At 46.1% G+C, this 16,330-nt stretch overlaps 1 protein-coding gene across 2 annotated transcripts in view; it reads right to left on the reverse strand.

The window, feature by feature from the left end:
- The window catches only part of LOC144769368 (pre-mRNA-splicing factor SLU7-like), a 344,142-nt gene that overhangs the window by 270,121 nt on the left and 57,691 nt on the right, over positions 1-16,330 (reverse strand). For both annotated transcript variants that reach the window (XM_078653421.1, XM_078653420.1), the window contains exons 3-4: positions 11,287-11,440; positions 10,402-10,482 (exon numbers count right to left, since the gene is read on the reverse strand). In XM_078653421.1, the coding sequence (XP_078509547.1) occupies positions 10,402-10,482; positions 11,287-11,440 (235 nt within the window). The remainder of the gene's footprint in view (positions 1-10,401; positions 10,483-11,286; positions 11,441-16,330) is intronic.

The following is a 16,330-nucleotide window of genomic DNA, read 5'->3' on the forward strand; positions in this document are numbered from 1 at the left end:
AGCGAGAGCCTGCGTGGGACAGCTCGTGCCTCCATCCTGGTCGTCGAAGACACCTCCTGGTCCACGTGGCTGCAGAGTCAAGCGTCCACTCTTCACCTTAACGCGACGACGACATCTGGATCCTTCCTGGTTCCACTCCAGTCACTGGCTAGTGACTGTGAACATTGTCCCCTCTGCTTTCAGGTCTCCTTCTTCAACAATCCACCCTTGGATTGCAACGGACATCTTCCTCCTGGTCGCCTGCAGCATCTTTTCTTTCAGATTCCATTGACTTCAACGCGAGAACCCGACGCACTTTGAACCCTATGCACCCGCGGCCCGTGGGTGAGTTAACGAGAGCATTTCGGTGCTCAAGGGTAGTTTAACTGTCCTAGTGTCCAGTTCCCCAGTCGTTGTTGTTCTAACTAGTCAGGACTGTCCGTACTCACCTTTTCTTTAAACTGCACTGTCCATAGACATCGTTACGCATCTCGCGTGTGAGTTCACACTCTGCACACACGTTCCGTGGGCCTCCTATTACTTACCTGAAGTTAGTGTAGCGTGGTCCCACCGATCCTACAGCCTCTGGACAGCTCCATTCGAACTATTGACTTTCACATTCCACTTACTTAGTATATGGTTTGTCGTGCCCCTAGGGCACCATTGTGATTTCGTGCAACTTATCGTATTTTTCGTAAGAGATTGTCATGTGCTTAGCCCTCTGATCTCATAAAGAGTTCAGAGGTGTTGTTATTAATAAATAGACTGTTTATTTTCATAACAACCTGTGTGGTGTCCTTTCATCTGTTATTCAAGGGGTTATATTGTGGTAAAACAGATGGCTTCACATGCCAAAAGAGTTTAGCCTAAGACTGCTTTGTCCATGCTACCATTAGGATAGCTGGTCTATAAGGTTGACTTACAACCAATCACCATAAGGGTTGTTTGGACTGATACAAGGTGGTCACTAGAACTAGTGAACATCATATATCAGGCCAACTTCTCACATACACCCCGTGGGGTGCAGCATTAGGGTCACATAGATGTTGATGATGTAAATGAATATCTGCTATCCGTGATTTTGCTTAATTGATTGTATGTTTTAAAATAAATAAAACTTGAATATCAAAAAAAGGATCTCTGGGGACTTGAAAAGAGAAGGCTGATCTGGAAGCCTCAGAAAGGCTGAAATGGCCGAAAGGTAGTCCTTGCTAGTGCAAAACCAAAGGGGATGATGGACGGAGTGTTGAACATTGCAAGCACTCACTCCCAGTCAACTGGCTGATGACGGCCGATTAGCCAGAAACCGGTCCCAGGATGCTTGTGTTCGGTCTAGGGAAGACATGGCTTGGCAGTTCGGGCTGGACTGTTCCCATGATGCATAGGGTCAGACTGATTTGCATATGGCAATGACTGAACTGGGGTGGCGGAGTGAGCTAAAGAATGATGATGGATTAAACCCAGATCAGTTGACTGGGGGTGAGTGCTTGCAATGTGCAACACTCCGTCCATCATACCCTTTGGTTTTGCTTTGTTCGCCCTAGGTTGGCAGGGGATGCCCAGATGTGGATCCCATGCTCACTTTGCCACTGGATTCTAGCTAGCCTGGCTGAGGACGGCTGATTAGCCAGAAACCGGTCCCAGGATGCTTGTTTCCGGTCAAGGGAAGACATGGCTTGGCAGTTCGTGCTGGACTGTTCCCATGAGGCACAAGGTTAGACTGATTTGCATATGGCCATGCCTGAACTGGGGTGGCGGAGTGAGCTAAAGAATGATGATGGATTAAACCCAGATCAGTTGACAAGGGGTGAGTGCTTGCAATGTTCAACACTTCGTCCATCACCCCCTTTGGTTAGTCCTTGATAGTGCCCAGAGCAGAGCCCTGTTGGGCCAGAGAAAGAAGGAACAAAAGGACCTCAGAAAGAGGGACAGAAAGGGGACCCACTGTCTTGGCTGTGCACCATGCCACATATTTGTTCCACCTGCAGGCATATACCGATTTAGTGGAGGGACGCCTGGCTGCCAGAATGACATCACAGACTTCGGGAGGCAAGTCAAATGGAGTCAACTGTCGCTGGTTAATCTCCAAACATGTAGGTGGAGGCTGGGCAGGTTCGGGTAGAGAACCGTCCACTGCTGCTGCACAGAAGGTCCTCCCCCAGAGGCAGTCGGATCGGGGATCCAAGCTCATACTGAATAGCTCGGGATACCAAACTCTTTGAGCCCAGTCCGGAGCCACAAGGATGACTGGGCCTGGTCGCGCCTTATCTTCTTCAGCACTCTGGATAGACGTGGTATAGGCGGAAAGGCGTAAAACAGACAGCAACTCCACTCGCGTCAAAAAGCGTCGCCGAGCGAGTGCCGCCTTGGAAATTCCAATGAGCAGAACTGATGACATTGCGTGTTCTCTTGGGTGGCGAATAGATCTAACCAAGGCTCTCCCCACTGTTGAAAGAGACCTTGCGCCACCTCCGAATAAAGGTGCCATTCGTGAGCCATCAAATACCAGCAGCTGAGTTCATCTGCACTGGCATTCAAGGAACCCGCCAGGTGTTAAACCGTCAAGGAAATGCTGTGACGTTCCAGCCATGTCCAGAGGCGCAGTGCCTCCTGACATAGGGTCCACAACCCCACCCCACCCTGTTTGTTGCAATACCACATGGCGGTGGTGCTGTCTGTGAACACCTGCACTACCTTCCCCCTGACAGAGGGAAGGAATGCCTTCAGTGCAAGAAGGATTTCCCAAAGCTCCAGAAGGCTGATATGGAGCCGGGACTCCACCGGAGACCAGAGGCCTCTGATCTCCGCCTCTCCCATGTGGTCGCCCCATCCCAGGAGGGACCCGTCCGTCATGTGTGCTGCGGTTGGGGAAGGGAGAGGGATATGCCGCTGACCCAATGCCGATTCGTGAGCTACCACTGCAATTGTAGTGCCGTGCCCTCCGAGATCTGGATCTGGACGGAGTCGGACAGGTTTCCCTGATGCGGCACCCACTGAAACTTTAGGTCCCACTGCAGAGCCTGCATGTGCCACCTGGCATGGTTGGTCAGCAGGATGCAGGAGGCCATGAGTCCCAGCAGCCTCAAGGTATTCTTGACCGAAACCCAGGACGAGGGCTGAAAGATCGGAATCATAGCCGAATGTCCTGGACTCGCTGTTCGGGAGGATAAACCCGAAATTGCGCCATGTCCAGAACCGCTCCGGGAGAGAACAGTCTGGGCCTTCTCCGGACACTGAAGCAGCACCTGCTTAAACGCATCCCATACAGAGTGGGGATAGTGGCCCAAGAGACAGGCAGTGTTCACAGACCGAAGTCAAGAACTTGCGGAAGAATAAATCTTCTTGCCAAACTGCTCCAATTTTTTGGACTCCTTGCCTGGTGGAACAGAGGGAAACGCACTCGGGGACGTCGAGGCCTGAACCACCAAACTCTCAGGTGTAGGGTGCTGGGTGAGGAAGGCAGGGTCGCCCGGGGCCGGGCGATGGCGTTGGCCCACTCCCCTGTGTTGGGCCGGGACCAAGTGCCCAGAAGCACATCAGTAAGTTCACCATTAAACGGCAACAGCGGTTCTGTAGAAGAAGAGGCTGGCCGAAGCACTTCAGTCAGTAGGTTTGTCCTGACAGCCACTGTAGGGAGCTCAAGGCCAAGAGCCTCGGCGTGGCACCGAGTAGCACCGTGGAAAAGGAACCACTCTCCTCCATAGTAGCTGAAGGGGAAGGTGAACCAGGCACCGGAGTGTAATCCAGGCCACCGGCCTCCTCATCCCAGTCGGGGACGGACTCGCACTATGCTGCAAGAGGGTCTTCAAACCATTCCCAGTCCTCCCCTTCCTCCACAAGTGGATGAGGACGTGGGTGAAGAAAAGGGTACAAGTCCTCCATTGGTGCCAGGATCGGCGTCGGAAGACATCCCTCCGGCACCGGTTGGGCGTCGGAAAAGAAGTCGATGCCGGCGCCGGCTGCTGTCGGCGACGTCGATGTCGGTGGGGGCCATACAGGGTCCACCGGCAAGAACGGGAAGCCCCGGCCGGAGCTATGGAGGCCTCTGGACGTCGACGACGTTGGGGCCGGGGACGTCGAGAAACACAAAACAGTGGGGCTCGCGGGGCCCGAAGGCGATCTGACTCGGCCGCACGGGCGAAGATACGTGTCATTGCAGATACAAACTCTTGCAATTTGGCTGGAGTCGCCGATGGACACGGAAAAGGTGGGTAAGCCAAGGGTACCTGTTCAGGCTCCGTTGGAGCCGCAGGGGCGGTGCCACCTGCCCCCTCAGCCATGTCCCGCGAGGGGAGGACGAAGAGCGGCGACGATTCTTCGACTTTTGTGCTTCGCCTTACCTGACTCAGAGTGCGAAGACTTCGAATGACGGCGCTTGCTCTGCGACTGGGCCCTTGATCTCCCATGGGACCGGGGCCTGGAACGACGTGGGGCCGATTTCCGGTCCTCCAGCCGCTTTCAGGACCGCTCCCGCAAAGTTTTCGGCCCATGGCCTGGCAGTGGGAACACGACTCAGTGTCGTGGTCACGCTCCAGGCAGAAGAGACTCACAGTGCGGGTCCGTCAGCGACATCGTGCGCAGACAGGACTCGTAAAGTTTGAAACCGGGCATCCCTATGCACCAGGAGTACGTTTACTTACAACTTATATCAAACAAATACTTTAGTCAACAAGTGACGGGGTACCGCTCTCTCTGGATCTGTGCTTGCTGGCGCAGAAAAAGAAAGAACTGACGTCAGCGTGCGTGGGCGCATCTAAGTAGCTCCAGTGACGTCATCTCGGTGAATACGCCAACGACGCACGCGGAGCCGTACGATGACGCCTATCGAAAACTTTCCGGATCCAGTCCATCGCCTGGGGATATTCTAAGGTAAGGAATTTATCACTAGCGTGTCTCTTTCAGATACACACACACACAAACATTATGTATAATAAGCACTACATCAACCAGAAGGCTGCAGCGTGGCCACGCCCACTGAGGCAGGTTGTGGATTACATAAGGTGCACGAGCAACGTTGCTTCCTTTTCCCGCCACTGAAGAAGGGATAAGGAATCCTGAAACGCGTCTGGCAAATGGAAATATGCTGATGCCCTCACCTTGTTGGAGTGTCTGCCAGCGAGTTGTCATTAATAAAAGAAGGTGAACAAATTATCTGCTTGAGGCTACACTCTGTTGGGGGGGGGGGGGGGTGTGTGTGTGTGTGTGTGTGTGTGTGTATATGTATATGTATATGTATATATATATATATATATATATATATATATATATATATATATATATATATATATATATATATATATATATATATATATATATATATATATATATATATATATCCACAACATGCTTCCCTTCTTTTCAGAGAGGCGCGCCGACACCAGATGTAATTGGTAAAATGCGTTTATTTCATACACTAAGCCCAACAGGTCATGTAAACCCAACGCGTTTCTCCTCTTTCAAGGCTTGATCAAGGGTGGAAAAGTTTCTGCTTGTGACACACTGCGTGATATTCACCACTGCCTTTATGTCTTTTTGCAGAATGAACTACAAACAGGTGAGTTCGTTTTTTTCTTTCCTTTAAACGTAGCCTGGCAAAACATTGACACTCCTTGCTCCGTTGCTACTCCATGTTTAAAAAAAGAAGATTGTTTGTAGATGCAAAGTTCCTTTTAAAGCCTGTTAATTGTCCATGGCTACTCGTGCTAAGCATATTACACAACTTTCATCAGCAAGTGGAAATTCCATCTCACAACCCTTGCCTGCTCACCTTCGTTTTTCATCTTGGTTGCTTATCCGTCTTTTAACACTTGGTTTGCAAGGCGGGCCGGGCTCACAGCAAAATTAATACCACAGAAAGTGCTCCGATCAGTGAACCTCAGACCCTGCAGGGCGGGCCAGCGCAGCGGCACCGGAGCCATCCGCATTTAAATCCACAACATGCTTCCCTTCTTTTCAGAGAGGCGCACCGACACCAGATGTAATTGGTAAAATGCTTTTATTTCATACACAAAGCCCAACAGGTCATGTAAACCCAACGCGTTTCTCCTCTTTCAAGGCTTGATCACGGGTGGAAAAGTTTCTGCTTGTGACACACTGCGTGATATTCACCACTGCCTTTATGTCTTTTTGCAGAATGAACTACAAACAGGTGAGTTCGTTTTTTTCTTTCCTTTAAACGTAGCCTGGCAAAACTTTATTGACACTCCTTGCTCCGTTGCTACTCCATGTTTAAAAAAAGAAGATTGTTTGTAGATGCAAAGTTCCTTTTAAAGCCTGTTAATTGTCCATGGCTACTCGTGCTAAGCATATTACACAACTTTCATCGGCAAGTGGAAATTCCATCTCACAACCCTTGCCTGCTCACCTTCGTTTTTCATCTTGGTTGCTTATCCGTCTTTTAACACTTGGTTTGCAAGGCGGGCCGGGCTCACAGCAAAATTAATACCACAGAAAGTGCTCCGATCAGTGAACCTCAGACCCTGCAGGGCGGGCCAGCGCAGCGGCACCGGAGCCATCCGCATTTAAATCCACAACATGCTTCCCTTCTTTTCAGAGAGGCGCGCCGACACCAGATGTAATTGGTAAAATGCTTTTATTTCATACACGAAGCCCAACAGGTCATGTAAACCCAACGCGTTTCTCCTCTTTCAAGGCTTGATCACGGGTGGAAAAGTTTCTGCTTGTGACACACTGCGTGATATTCACCACTGCCTTTATGTCTTTTTGCAGAATGAACTACAAACAGGTGAATTCGTTTTTTTTTTTTCCTTTAAACGTAGCCTGGCAAAACTTTATTGACACTCCTTGCTCCGTTGCTACTCCATGTTTAAAAAAAGAAGATTGTTTGTAGATGCAAACTTCCTTTTAAAGCCTGTTAATTGTCCATGGCTACTCGTGCTAAGCATATTACACAACTTTCATCAGCAAGTGGAAATTCCATCTCACAACCCTTGCCTGCTCACCTTCGTTTTTCATCTTGGTTGCTTATCCGTCTTTTAACACTTGGTTTGCAAGGCGGGCCTGGCTCACAGCAAAATTAATACCACAGAAAGTGCTCCGATCAGTGAACCTCAGACCCTGCAGGGCGGGCCAGCGCAGCGGCACCGGAGCCATCCGCATTTAAATCCACAACATGCTTCCCTTCTTTTCAGAGAGGCGCGCCGACACCAGATGTAATTGGTAAAATGTATATATGTGTGTGTATATATATATATATATATATATATATATATATATATATATTCACACAAGTTCGCCAAAGCTTGGAAGAGCCTCACACAGGTAGATAGAGTAACGTGCTTTTATTCATGAAGGCTGCAGGCAGTTTCAGTAACAACCAACATCTTGTGCCGACGCGTTTCGAGTCCTCATGACTCTTCTTCCTGGGCAATGGCACGTATGCAAAAGACCGATTTCAGCAACCATTTTTATTCTGATAGTCCCCGCCTCAGTGGGTGTTACCGGTTGCAAAGTATTATGGTACTTGTGGTTGCTGCTTCTACTCAAGTGAGTCCGTCTTGAAGCATCGTGCAAAAAATAAAACCACAGTGGGGAGAGGTAGTTGATGCCTCCAACTGCCGCACCTTGAATCCTTCGTGGCACTACCTTCTGTGCTGATCACACCAGGTGGCGCGATCATTGCTGCATTACAGCTGGGCTTCCTCCGCGACCTGGACCGGCCGCTAATATCAAATCACACAAGTTCTCCAAAGCTTGGAAGAGCCTCACACAGGTAGATAGAGTAACGTGCTTTTATTCATGAAGGCTGCAGGCAGGTTCAGTAACAACCAACATCTTGTGCCGACGCGTTTCGAGTCCTCATGACTCTTCTTCCTGGGCAATACGCACATAAATATATAAGTATTTTAAGGATGTGATTCTTTTGTAGTGCTAATAAAAAAGCATTGTCTCATATGATACAGCAACCCCGATGCAACTATAGTAAACACGCACTGGAAATGCAATAGGTCTCGCATTTGTTGAGCTATTGGCACTCTAAATGGCAATGATTTTTAGTTATGTAATAGGTTTTTGTTGGGTCTATTGGCATTGTAAATGGCATTTCTTTTACTTATGTGCTATGGAGTGTATGTATGTGGTGTGTTGTAGAATTATGTGGGTTGGCTTGGATTAGTTAGTTGTGTAATTGTGTGGTGTGGAATTGTGTGGTGCGAAGTGGATTTGTGGATTGGAATTATGTGGCATGGTGTGTTGTGGATTTACATGGTATTGAATGTACTGGAAGTATGTGGAGTGGGATTGTGTGTTTTGGAGTGTTATTATGTGGAATTGTATTTTCTGTTGTGGGGTGGTATGTGGTGGAGTACAATGATGTGGTATGCTGTTGAGAGTTGCCTTCCATTGCACAAAAACGCCTTTAAGTAATTCTTTTAAAATTACATAATACATGATGTAAACAGACAAATATTAATGGAACAATGCGAGGAACGGCAGACCGGGATAGCCGCACTTCCCTGCTATATTCCCTGTATGGTAAATCCAAAAATAGTTCGGGTTGGTGTGCACATACAACTCCTGCACTTGCCTCTGACCGGATCGGGACACACCCAGGCGTACTGCTTTCTCAGAACAACGGATCTTGGCCCTTATCAAGGAGGAGACACTCGTTCTGCGACTACTGGCAACATGCGGAACTGACGCTTGGTTGTATCAACTAAGACGGGCACAACTGAGCTGTCCCGCACCACTTTGTTTTGTCGGATGACTTTGAAAATAAAGAATTGATTTTTGATACAACTCTACAAGTGAACATACGTATTGAACTGCCCACCTGGGTAGTGCACCACTCCAAAGCCAAATATTAATGCACTTGGTAAGGATTTGCCCGCCTCACCATAATAAAACAAAGTAGTCCGTTTTGCGTCTTTTTCTGTAGAAATTTGTACAGCATGTTTATTACTTAGCGAGTCACTGGGTGCAGCTGCATGCGTTGTATAAAAATTTGATGGACTAGGTTTATGTTAAAGGTAACAATGCACTTATGTTTTTACTTCCCTTCTCCACGAATACATTTTTTCTTGTGAAAAACAATCCCTTACTTTATATCTCCATAAAACACGCAAGCGTTTTGCTGTCCCTAACACCGAACTTTACACAGCCAGCATTTGTGAGCAATGGCTTTAGTATCAAACTCTGAGGTGGCTTGACTCATTAAGATTATGAATGGCCGAGGTCTAGTTGAGGAGTTACTCGGGTCCTAGTGATGGTGCAAGTTATAACCCGGTGGCCTCAGCGGGCACCCAGAGAGCATCAGTGACAAAAGTCACCTTCAAACAGACGCCTGGACCTGGAGGAGCGACGCCTCTCGAACTGACCACACAAATTGGTTTTGTGGCGGAGCATTTAAATAGCATTCCGATCCAAACATCCCTTCACTTCCTCTCTTCAGAGTAATCAAGGGCTGATTTAGGCGCCACTTCTTCCGACGGCAAGGTGTAATTAATAATCTTAAAGGCGTTTCTGAGTCACATAACTAGATTTTAATGATAGATACATATTAAAACATGGCTGACGCTTTTAACCCCCTTGCTAGATGTTAAGTCTTAGTTCATCATTTATAGTATGTTGTAGTGAATGTAATGTGTTTCTGATGATTGAGGATGGATGTGAAGAGGCCGGCTGTGACAGAACTCTCCCATCACAGGGTCCACAGCTGAGACTGCCTGTCACACATAGAGCGTCCCTTGCACAGGACAACAAGGACCGGTGAGAGGGTGGCTGAAAGACTTCACAGAGCACGATGTTAACACCGCTGTATGCGTACGAGCGATGAAGCAGCGGACCATAGGCGTGCACATCTCCTGTCTGGGCGTGTACGCTGCAGGTTACGATCTGCTGTGAAGCCGCGAGCCGTACATGAGGAGATGTGCACATCGCCTGTCCGGGCGCGTGCACATCTCCTGTCCCCCTTCGCCCACCAAACTGACAACAATTGGTCTCACCAAGTCGAGCAGCGCATGCGCTGCATCGATAGGCGAGACCTAAAAATGGGACTTGTGTATGAAAAAGAAACAAACAAAATCCCTCTTTTGTGTTCCCTGATTTTTATCTCTTAGTTTCATGATTTAAGGTTTTTACCCGGTTTGCTGAGGCCACCAACACAGACCCATAGAACCTGGTGCCAGTCTCTCACTTTCTTGACAAGAGAATGGTAATGTAAAAAATGCAACCTCCCCAACAAGAGAATAGTAATGTATAAGATGTAAAATCTCTATCATTTCTCAAGCTTTAACCATTTTACGAGGAAGGGTGCAGAAATGACTGGCTACTTTGCTCAACAAGGGATACAGTTGCCCAAACATCTTTTATATCAATACCTTGGAAAGAAAGTTATGAAGGGTGGAGATGAAATTAAGCATAGTTGAAACAAATCCCTCCTTTAATCTACCCTCAGAAGCTTACCTCAAAGCAGTCTTTCTTTTTGTGCGTCATAGCTCCGCAGTTTTGACATGCACCTTCACGGTATTTTGTTGGGATGGCAGCCTGCCGAAAAAAAATTGTACATTTGATTATTAGGATGTTAAAAAAAAATACCAGATGTTCACTATCCTAGAGGTGAATGAGATGAAAAAACATTGTTCATGAAATATTTGTAATAGTTGAACCAAAATAAGATATTTTGGATATTGGATGCTCAACTAACTTCATTAAGAAAATGCTTATTAAGCTGACCAGCTGCACACAAATTATGTTTAAACACTGGTCAATGTTAAGGGCTAACAATGAAAGCTAAATAACATTAAACCTAAGAAGCTACTTAAACAGCTATCCCATTGCAGCACCGCAGAAGGTATGGATAGAGACTGATATATATGGGTATATCTAGATATAAATATATGGACTATTTATTGCATAAACAAACCAGTGAGTGGAGCAATAATATTTCATTCAATCTTACCGAGTTACAGGTATGAGACCTACTTCGTAAAAGACAAAGTAGGGATCGCTTATAACTACACTAAATTAAAATCACTTGATGCTCCCTTCTCCAGGTTACAAATTATACTTTAATAAACTCCTCATCGCAATAAACATTTTGCAAAACACAGGATCTAAGGCTTCCTCATAGCCAGTCAACATTTTCAAGAGGACCTTTTAACTTGCAAAACATTTGGTAATTGTTTGCCATAGTGGAACAGCCACAATTTTAACTTCTAAACATCACTTTTCCTCAGGCTGCTGAAATCAGACACTATGCACTACAATGAGAAACAAAAATGTGTGGCATTCTCTGTATTTGTTTAAGGGCACGCTGTTGGTGTGTACGTGAAATGAAAGTGGCATTACCTCTTGGACCCCTCTCTTATACCATTCCCCTAAATAGGTGAACTCCCTCTGCCTCTCTTCTTGCGGTCTCTGGTGCTTCAAGGTTGGTCTTTTTGAAGGATCGATATACCACGGGACAGAGGAAATGTACTGAGGAATGTGGGGATTGATGTCTCTGTATGAAAGAAATAAACAGGTTACAATTACATATTCCAACTAATCAGTTGCTCACCATGCTTTATTTTTCTGTAAAGGGAGAAACTCTAAAAAAAAACTATGCATGTCATACTACTTATTTTTGCCCAGGTGGACTGAACCTAAACATGCTAAGATGAGATCGCATGTATCATTCATAACATCAACAAAGCTATTCTATATAAGCACCTTTAAATGGTGATCCGCCCACTTAGTAACAATAATAGAAACCTTTGTCAGGAAAAGGAGTGTGAAGGTATTCAAAACGTTTGCAACAGCGAGTACACAAAAATAACTAAGTATCCACTGCATTAAGGAGGTTAGGATATCGACATTTAAATGATTGGGCTCCTTAACGCTAATGATGCTTAACTTGTAGACTTTTATATATTTTTCCTATCACTCTTCAATTTTCAATCAATTAAATCAGGTTTCTTATAAAGTGCAACTCAAGGCCCAGTGAGGGCCTCAATTTTGCATAAACATACAAAACAGGTTATCTAAAAAACTCTATTTTTGTTAATTCTTCCTATTGAGTTCTTTTTTTTTTACAGTTTTATGACAGCATATGTATTTGAAGAAAGAGAAACACAAATGCACGAGAATTCATATTTACACAGAATACGCCTGCTTCCTCTCTTTAGCTGAGTAAACCTTATGGCTGAACAGCCTCTGAAAATGCCTAATTTAGTGAACAAAAACTCTACCACAATTCTAATACAGATTTCCCGCACTGTTGTCTCTCCTTTCTGGGCCAGATCAAGAAGTAAATTCGTTTTTTTACCCCTTGTTCGTCCTGCATTCTTTTTTTCACGTCCAGGCTAAAAAGAATTATCATCGACCAATACCTGGCCTTTAACCTGACACACGACCTACTTTGAGAATCTGAATGGAATTTAGCAATCCTAGTATTCTAGTTGCAGCGTTTTGTACCATCTGGAGTCTATTAGTCTGCTTTTCCTGAATGTTAATGTAGAGTCCTTTAAAATAGTCTAGTTGGATAGTACCAGAGTGGTGATAACTGTATTTTGGCTATCTGCATGAATGTAGGGGCGGATTGTTTTGGTCATTCTGAGGCAGTAAGAGGATGAAGAGACTGCAACGGATACCGGAGTACCATAGTTGAGGCTGTATCAATTAGTATACCCAAGTTCTTGGCTTGGTTACTGGAATGGGGGGGGGCCTAGCTAGCCCGCCACCATGAGTGAGACCAGGCCGGACAAAACTTGCCAAATATTATCACCTCTGTTTAGCCTGAGTTCAGCATCAGACAGTGGCCACCCATCCATGAGCTGATTACTCTCATACCTTATTAGAAGTGTGTAGAGATTTTGGGATTGTCGCTGAAGGCTGACACAATTGAGTGTCATCAGTGTATGATGTAAGTGAAAAGTCATAGCTTTTGATAAGAGTGACTAATTCAGAAACGTAGATGTTAAAAAGTGTAGGGCTAAGCAAGAATCCCTGGGGGAACCCGCAAGGGAGTGAAAAAAATTAAAATAAAATACCAGTATTTGTAAAGCGCACAGCTACCTCCGAAGTGGTGTCCCGGCGCTGGGCGCTGTCGGGAAGATTAAGTGAGCTATTGCCCAGAGTCACATGGTACTGGGCTAACCTGCCGACGGCACTGGGGATCAAACTGTGAACCCTGTAGTCCGGAGTCAGGCACCCTGGCCACTGCGCCGCCCCTCTTCCACAAAGGTGAGGACTTATAGGAGCCCAGGGCCACCAACTGTTTCCTATTACACAGGAAAGAGGTCAGGAGGGACAGCGCAATGTCCTTAACACCTAGTGCTGCTAAACGGTTGATCAGGATCTTCTGATCAAATGTATCAAAGGCTGCAGACAGGTCAAGGAGGATAAAGGCTGCAGAGCCTCCTTTATCTAGTGTAGCCCTTACGTCCTCTGTGGCTTTAATTAGAGCTGTTACCATACTATGCCCCGGTCTAAAATTAAACTGAGTTGGATCAAGCAGATTGTTATTGTGGATGAATTGGGCCAACTGCTTATTCGCTATTTTCTCCACGATTTTTGCCGTGCGGGAAAGACAGGAAATGGGGCAGTAGGTTGTGGGGTGGGCCGGGTTCAGGCTAGGTTTCTTTATTAGGGGGATGGATGGAAAGACTCCTGTGGAGAACAGTGTTGAAGATGTATGTGAGGCTGGTTGCTATGACCTATGACAAGCTTGAGTATGCTGGGAGGGCAAGTATCTTGTGGTGAGCCATATTTGGAGATATTGGGTAGTTTAGCAACTAGGTTGGGGGTTATAGGTGCAAATTCAGCGAGAGGTGCATAGTTAAGTTTCTCCTGTAGGATCCTGTGTTTGAGCTCTACCCTAAAGGAGTTGTCGAAATTCAGGAAAATTTGGTCCACTTTATTTAGGAGCTCTTGTGAGTCTTTTCAATCTCAAAACTTGCAATTGGTAAGCACCAGTTTTTCTCACTTTTTGCCTAGAAACTTACAGACTAGCATTAGTTCTTGTCCGGGCTTTTTAATTGTTTCATGTTTTAGTAAATTAAGCCCTAGTCTAAGGGCCTCACCACTATTGAAGTCTAATTTCAGAGCACCCTCCAACTTTGACTCCACAAGGCAATCAGCCACATATAACAATTGGGGAGAAGTGTGGATTTTCAAGCATCTTCCATCTGCTTGTGCCTTTCAGCTGAGCAGGCACGAAGTATCTCATTAAGTCCAACGCAATTAACCCTCCATGAACTAGATGTTCTTGTTAGCACTAGTCAATTGAAACATCCGGTGTGTGCTTGGTCAGGATAACATTTGTATTAAAACTGTCAATGAAAGCACTTAGTAGAAAAGCTTGGGAACAAAGGGCATCTTTAAAGAGGAAATACAGCCAATCCAAAAGCCATAACGACCTCTAGTTTCAATATAATTTTTATGTCCTTATTTGTTTATCAAATTCTCCTTGCATGGACGTATGCAATTTTAGGAGAGGCTGGCCTCTATGTATTTCACACAGGGCAAGACATATTGGAGTGGGCTGCTTCAACATAAGTATTGTCAAAAACTTTTCAGAATCTGCCACACAGATTAATTGCCCTGGTTAATTTTGAACCCTACAAAACTCTTCGATCCCAAACATAGCCACTGAAAAGGAGTTTCTGGGTTCTGTCAATAAGACGGTGATATAATTTGCGAAAGAACTATAGTTTATTTTTGTACAGCTTTCACTTTCTCTCAATGACTTATTCTTATGTTATGACCTCCGTGACCATTGTGAACATTTAAAGAAATAAAATATCCTACCTTTGCAATAATATACAATCACATTGAAATGGAGATCATCCACATGTTTTGAGGACCTTCTAATTGGTCATAGGGAACATGATAAAACTAGGCCAGAGTGAGACCTTACAAAGACAGTTTTGCCAAAATTGGCACATTGAACTGAAGCACAGACCTCGCAAGTGTTACGTAATTTTCATCTACATTAAATGAACATGGATGGATTAGAATTATTTTTTTGCTGCCCAATATTGCCTAATCTCAGGATCTTAGCATAAATCTTAAACTCCATGTATAGTAGCGCTAAAGGTTTGTACGATTCACATACAAACTGACCTTACCACTGTTTAGGAAGTAGTACAGCTGAAGCCTCTGTCACTGTGCCAGCGTCTAGCAAGCAGTTTCACACCTTTTCTAGTGAGGTAGACAATTTAGAGGCGCAACCTTTGTCAAAACCCATCAAAACAAAACACTGAACCAGTATGAGAGTATGTTATCTGGTAACAGCGAAAAACAGCCAGCAGTCGACATTTCAATTTCCAGTTATGTTATGTTATGTTACGTTATGTGAATTTATTAGGCGCACAGATGCTCCAGCGAAGGAGCGTCCTGGCGCCCGACAAGGTAGCAACATAACACAACTAAACAGCACAGAACAAAGAAAGAGCACTAGGGAAACAGAAACAGTCCCCAAGAGCGCGGATCGCCGGGGGCAGGGTATTCCAGAGCAGAGCAGCGCGGACTTGGAAAGATCGTCCACCAGCCCTGCAAAGCCTAAAACGAGGGACGACAGCAAGTTCAAGGTCAGAAGATCTTAAAGACCGAGCGGGGACATAGTGAGACATGAGCTTGGACAAGATCGCGGCCGGGGATCCCTTAAGAATTTTATAAGCGACACAGAGGACTTTAAAACGGATTCTCTGTGCCATCGGTAGCCAATGCAGCGAACGAAGAGCATTAGTGGTGGGACAGAATCTAGGTAATCCCACCACCGCTCGTGCTGCCGCGTTCTGAACACGCTGAAGGCGACCGATTTCCGCTTGGTTCAGGCCCACTAAGAGGGAACTAGCGTAATCCAGCCTGGAGATCACTGTGGCTTGGATCACGAGTTGTCTCGTGGTGGCATCGAAGAACTTAAGTACGGGACGAAGTCCCCGCAAGATGCCGAAACAACAGGCCGCCGTACGTTTGGTATGACATACGAAGGAGAGGGTGGGGTCCAGCCAAACCCCAAGATTTTTAAGCTCAAAGACCGGGGTTGGAGTGGGGCCGAGATCTGATGGCCACCACCTGTCCCCCCAGAGTTCCGCCCGTTTGCCAAAAATCATCACCTCGGTTTTACTAGCGTTTAGCTGGAGACAGTTAGCCGTCATCCAGCCGGCGACCGCCCGAAGTCCTTGTTGGAATCTGGGGGCATCCACTTCCGCATCCCCGCTGATCGTAACCGCTAGCTGGGTGTCATCGGCGTATGACACCATGGTCATACCCCATTGCCTGACTACCTCAGCCAGCGGTCTCACGTAAAGATTGAATAACGTGGGACTCAGCGAGGAGGAGTTCCCCACTCTCTTCTGTTCTAATTTTGTCCATAATGCACCCTAGTATATACTCTCTCTTGCCCAGC

The sequence above is a fragment of the Lissotriton helveticus genome, chromosome 7 (assembly GCF_964261635.1).
Source record: "Lissotriton helveticus chromosome 7, aLisHel1.1, whole genome shotgun sequence".
Lineage (NCBI taxonomy): Eukaryota > Metazoa > Chordata > Amphibia > Caudata > Salamandridae > Lissotriton > Lissotriton helveticus.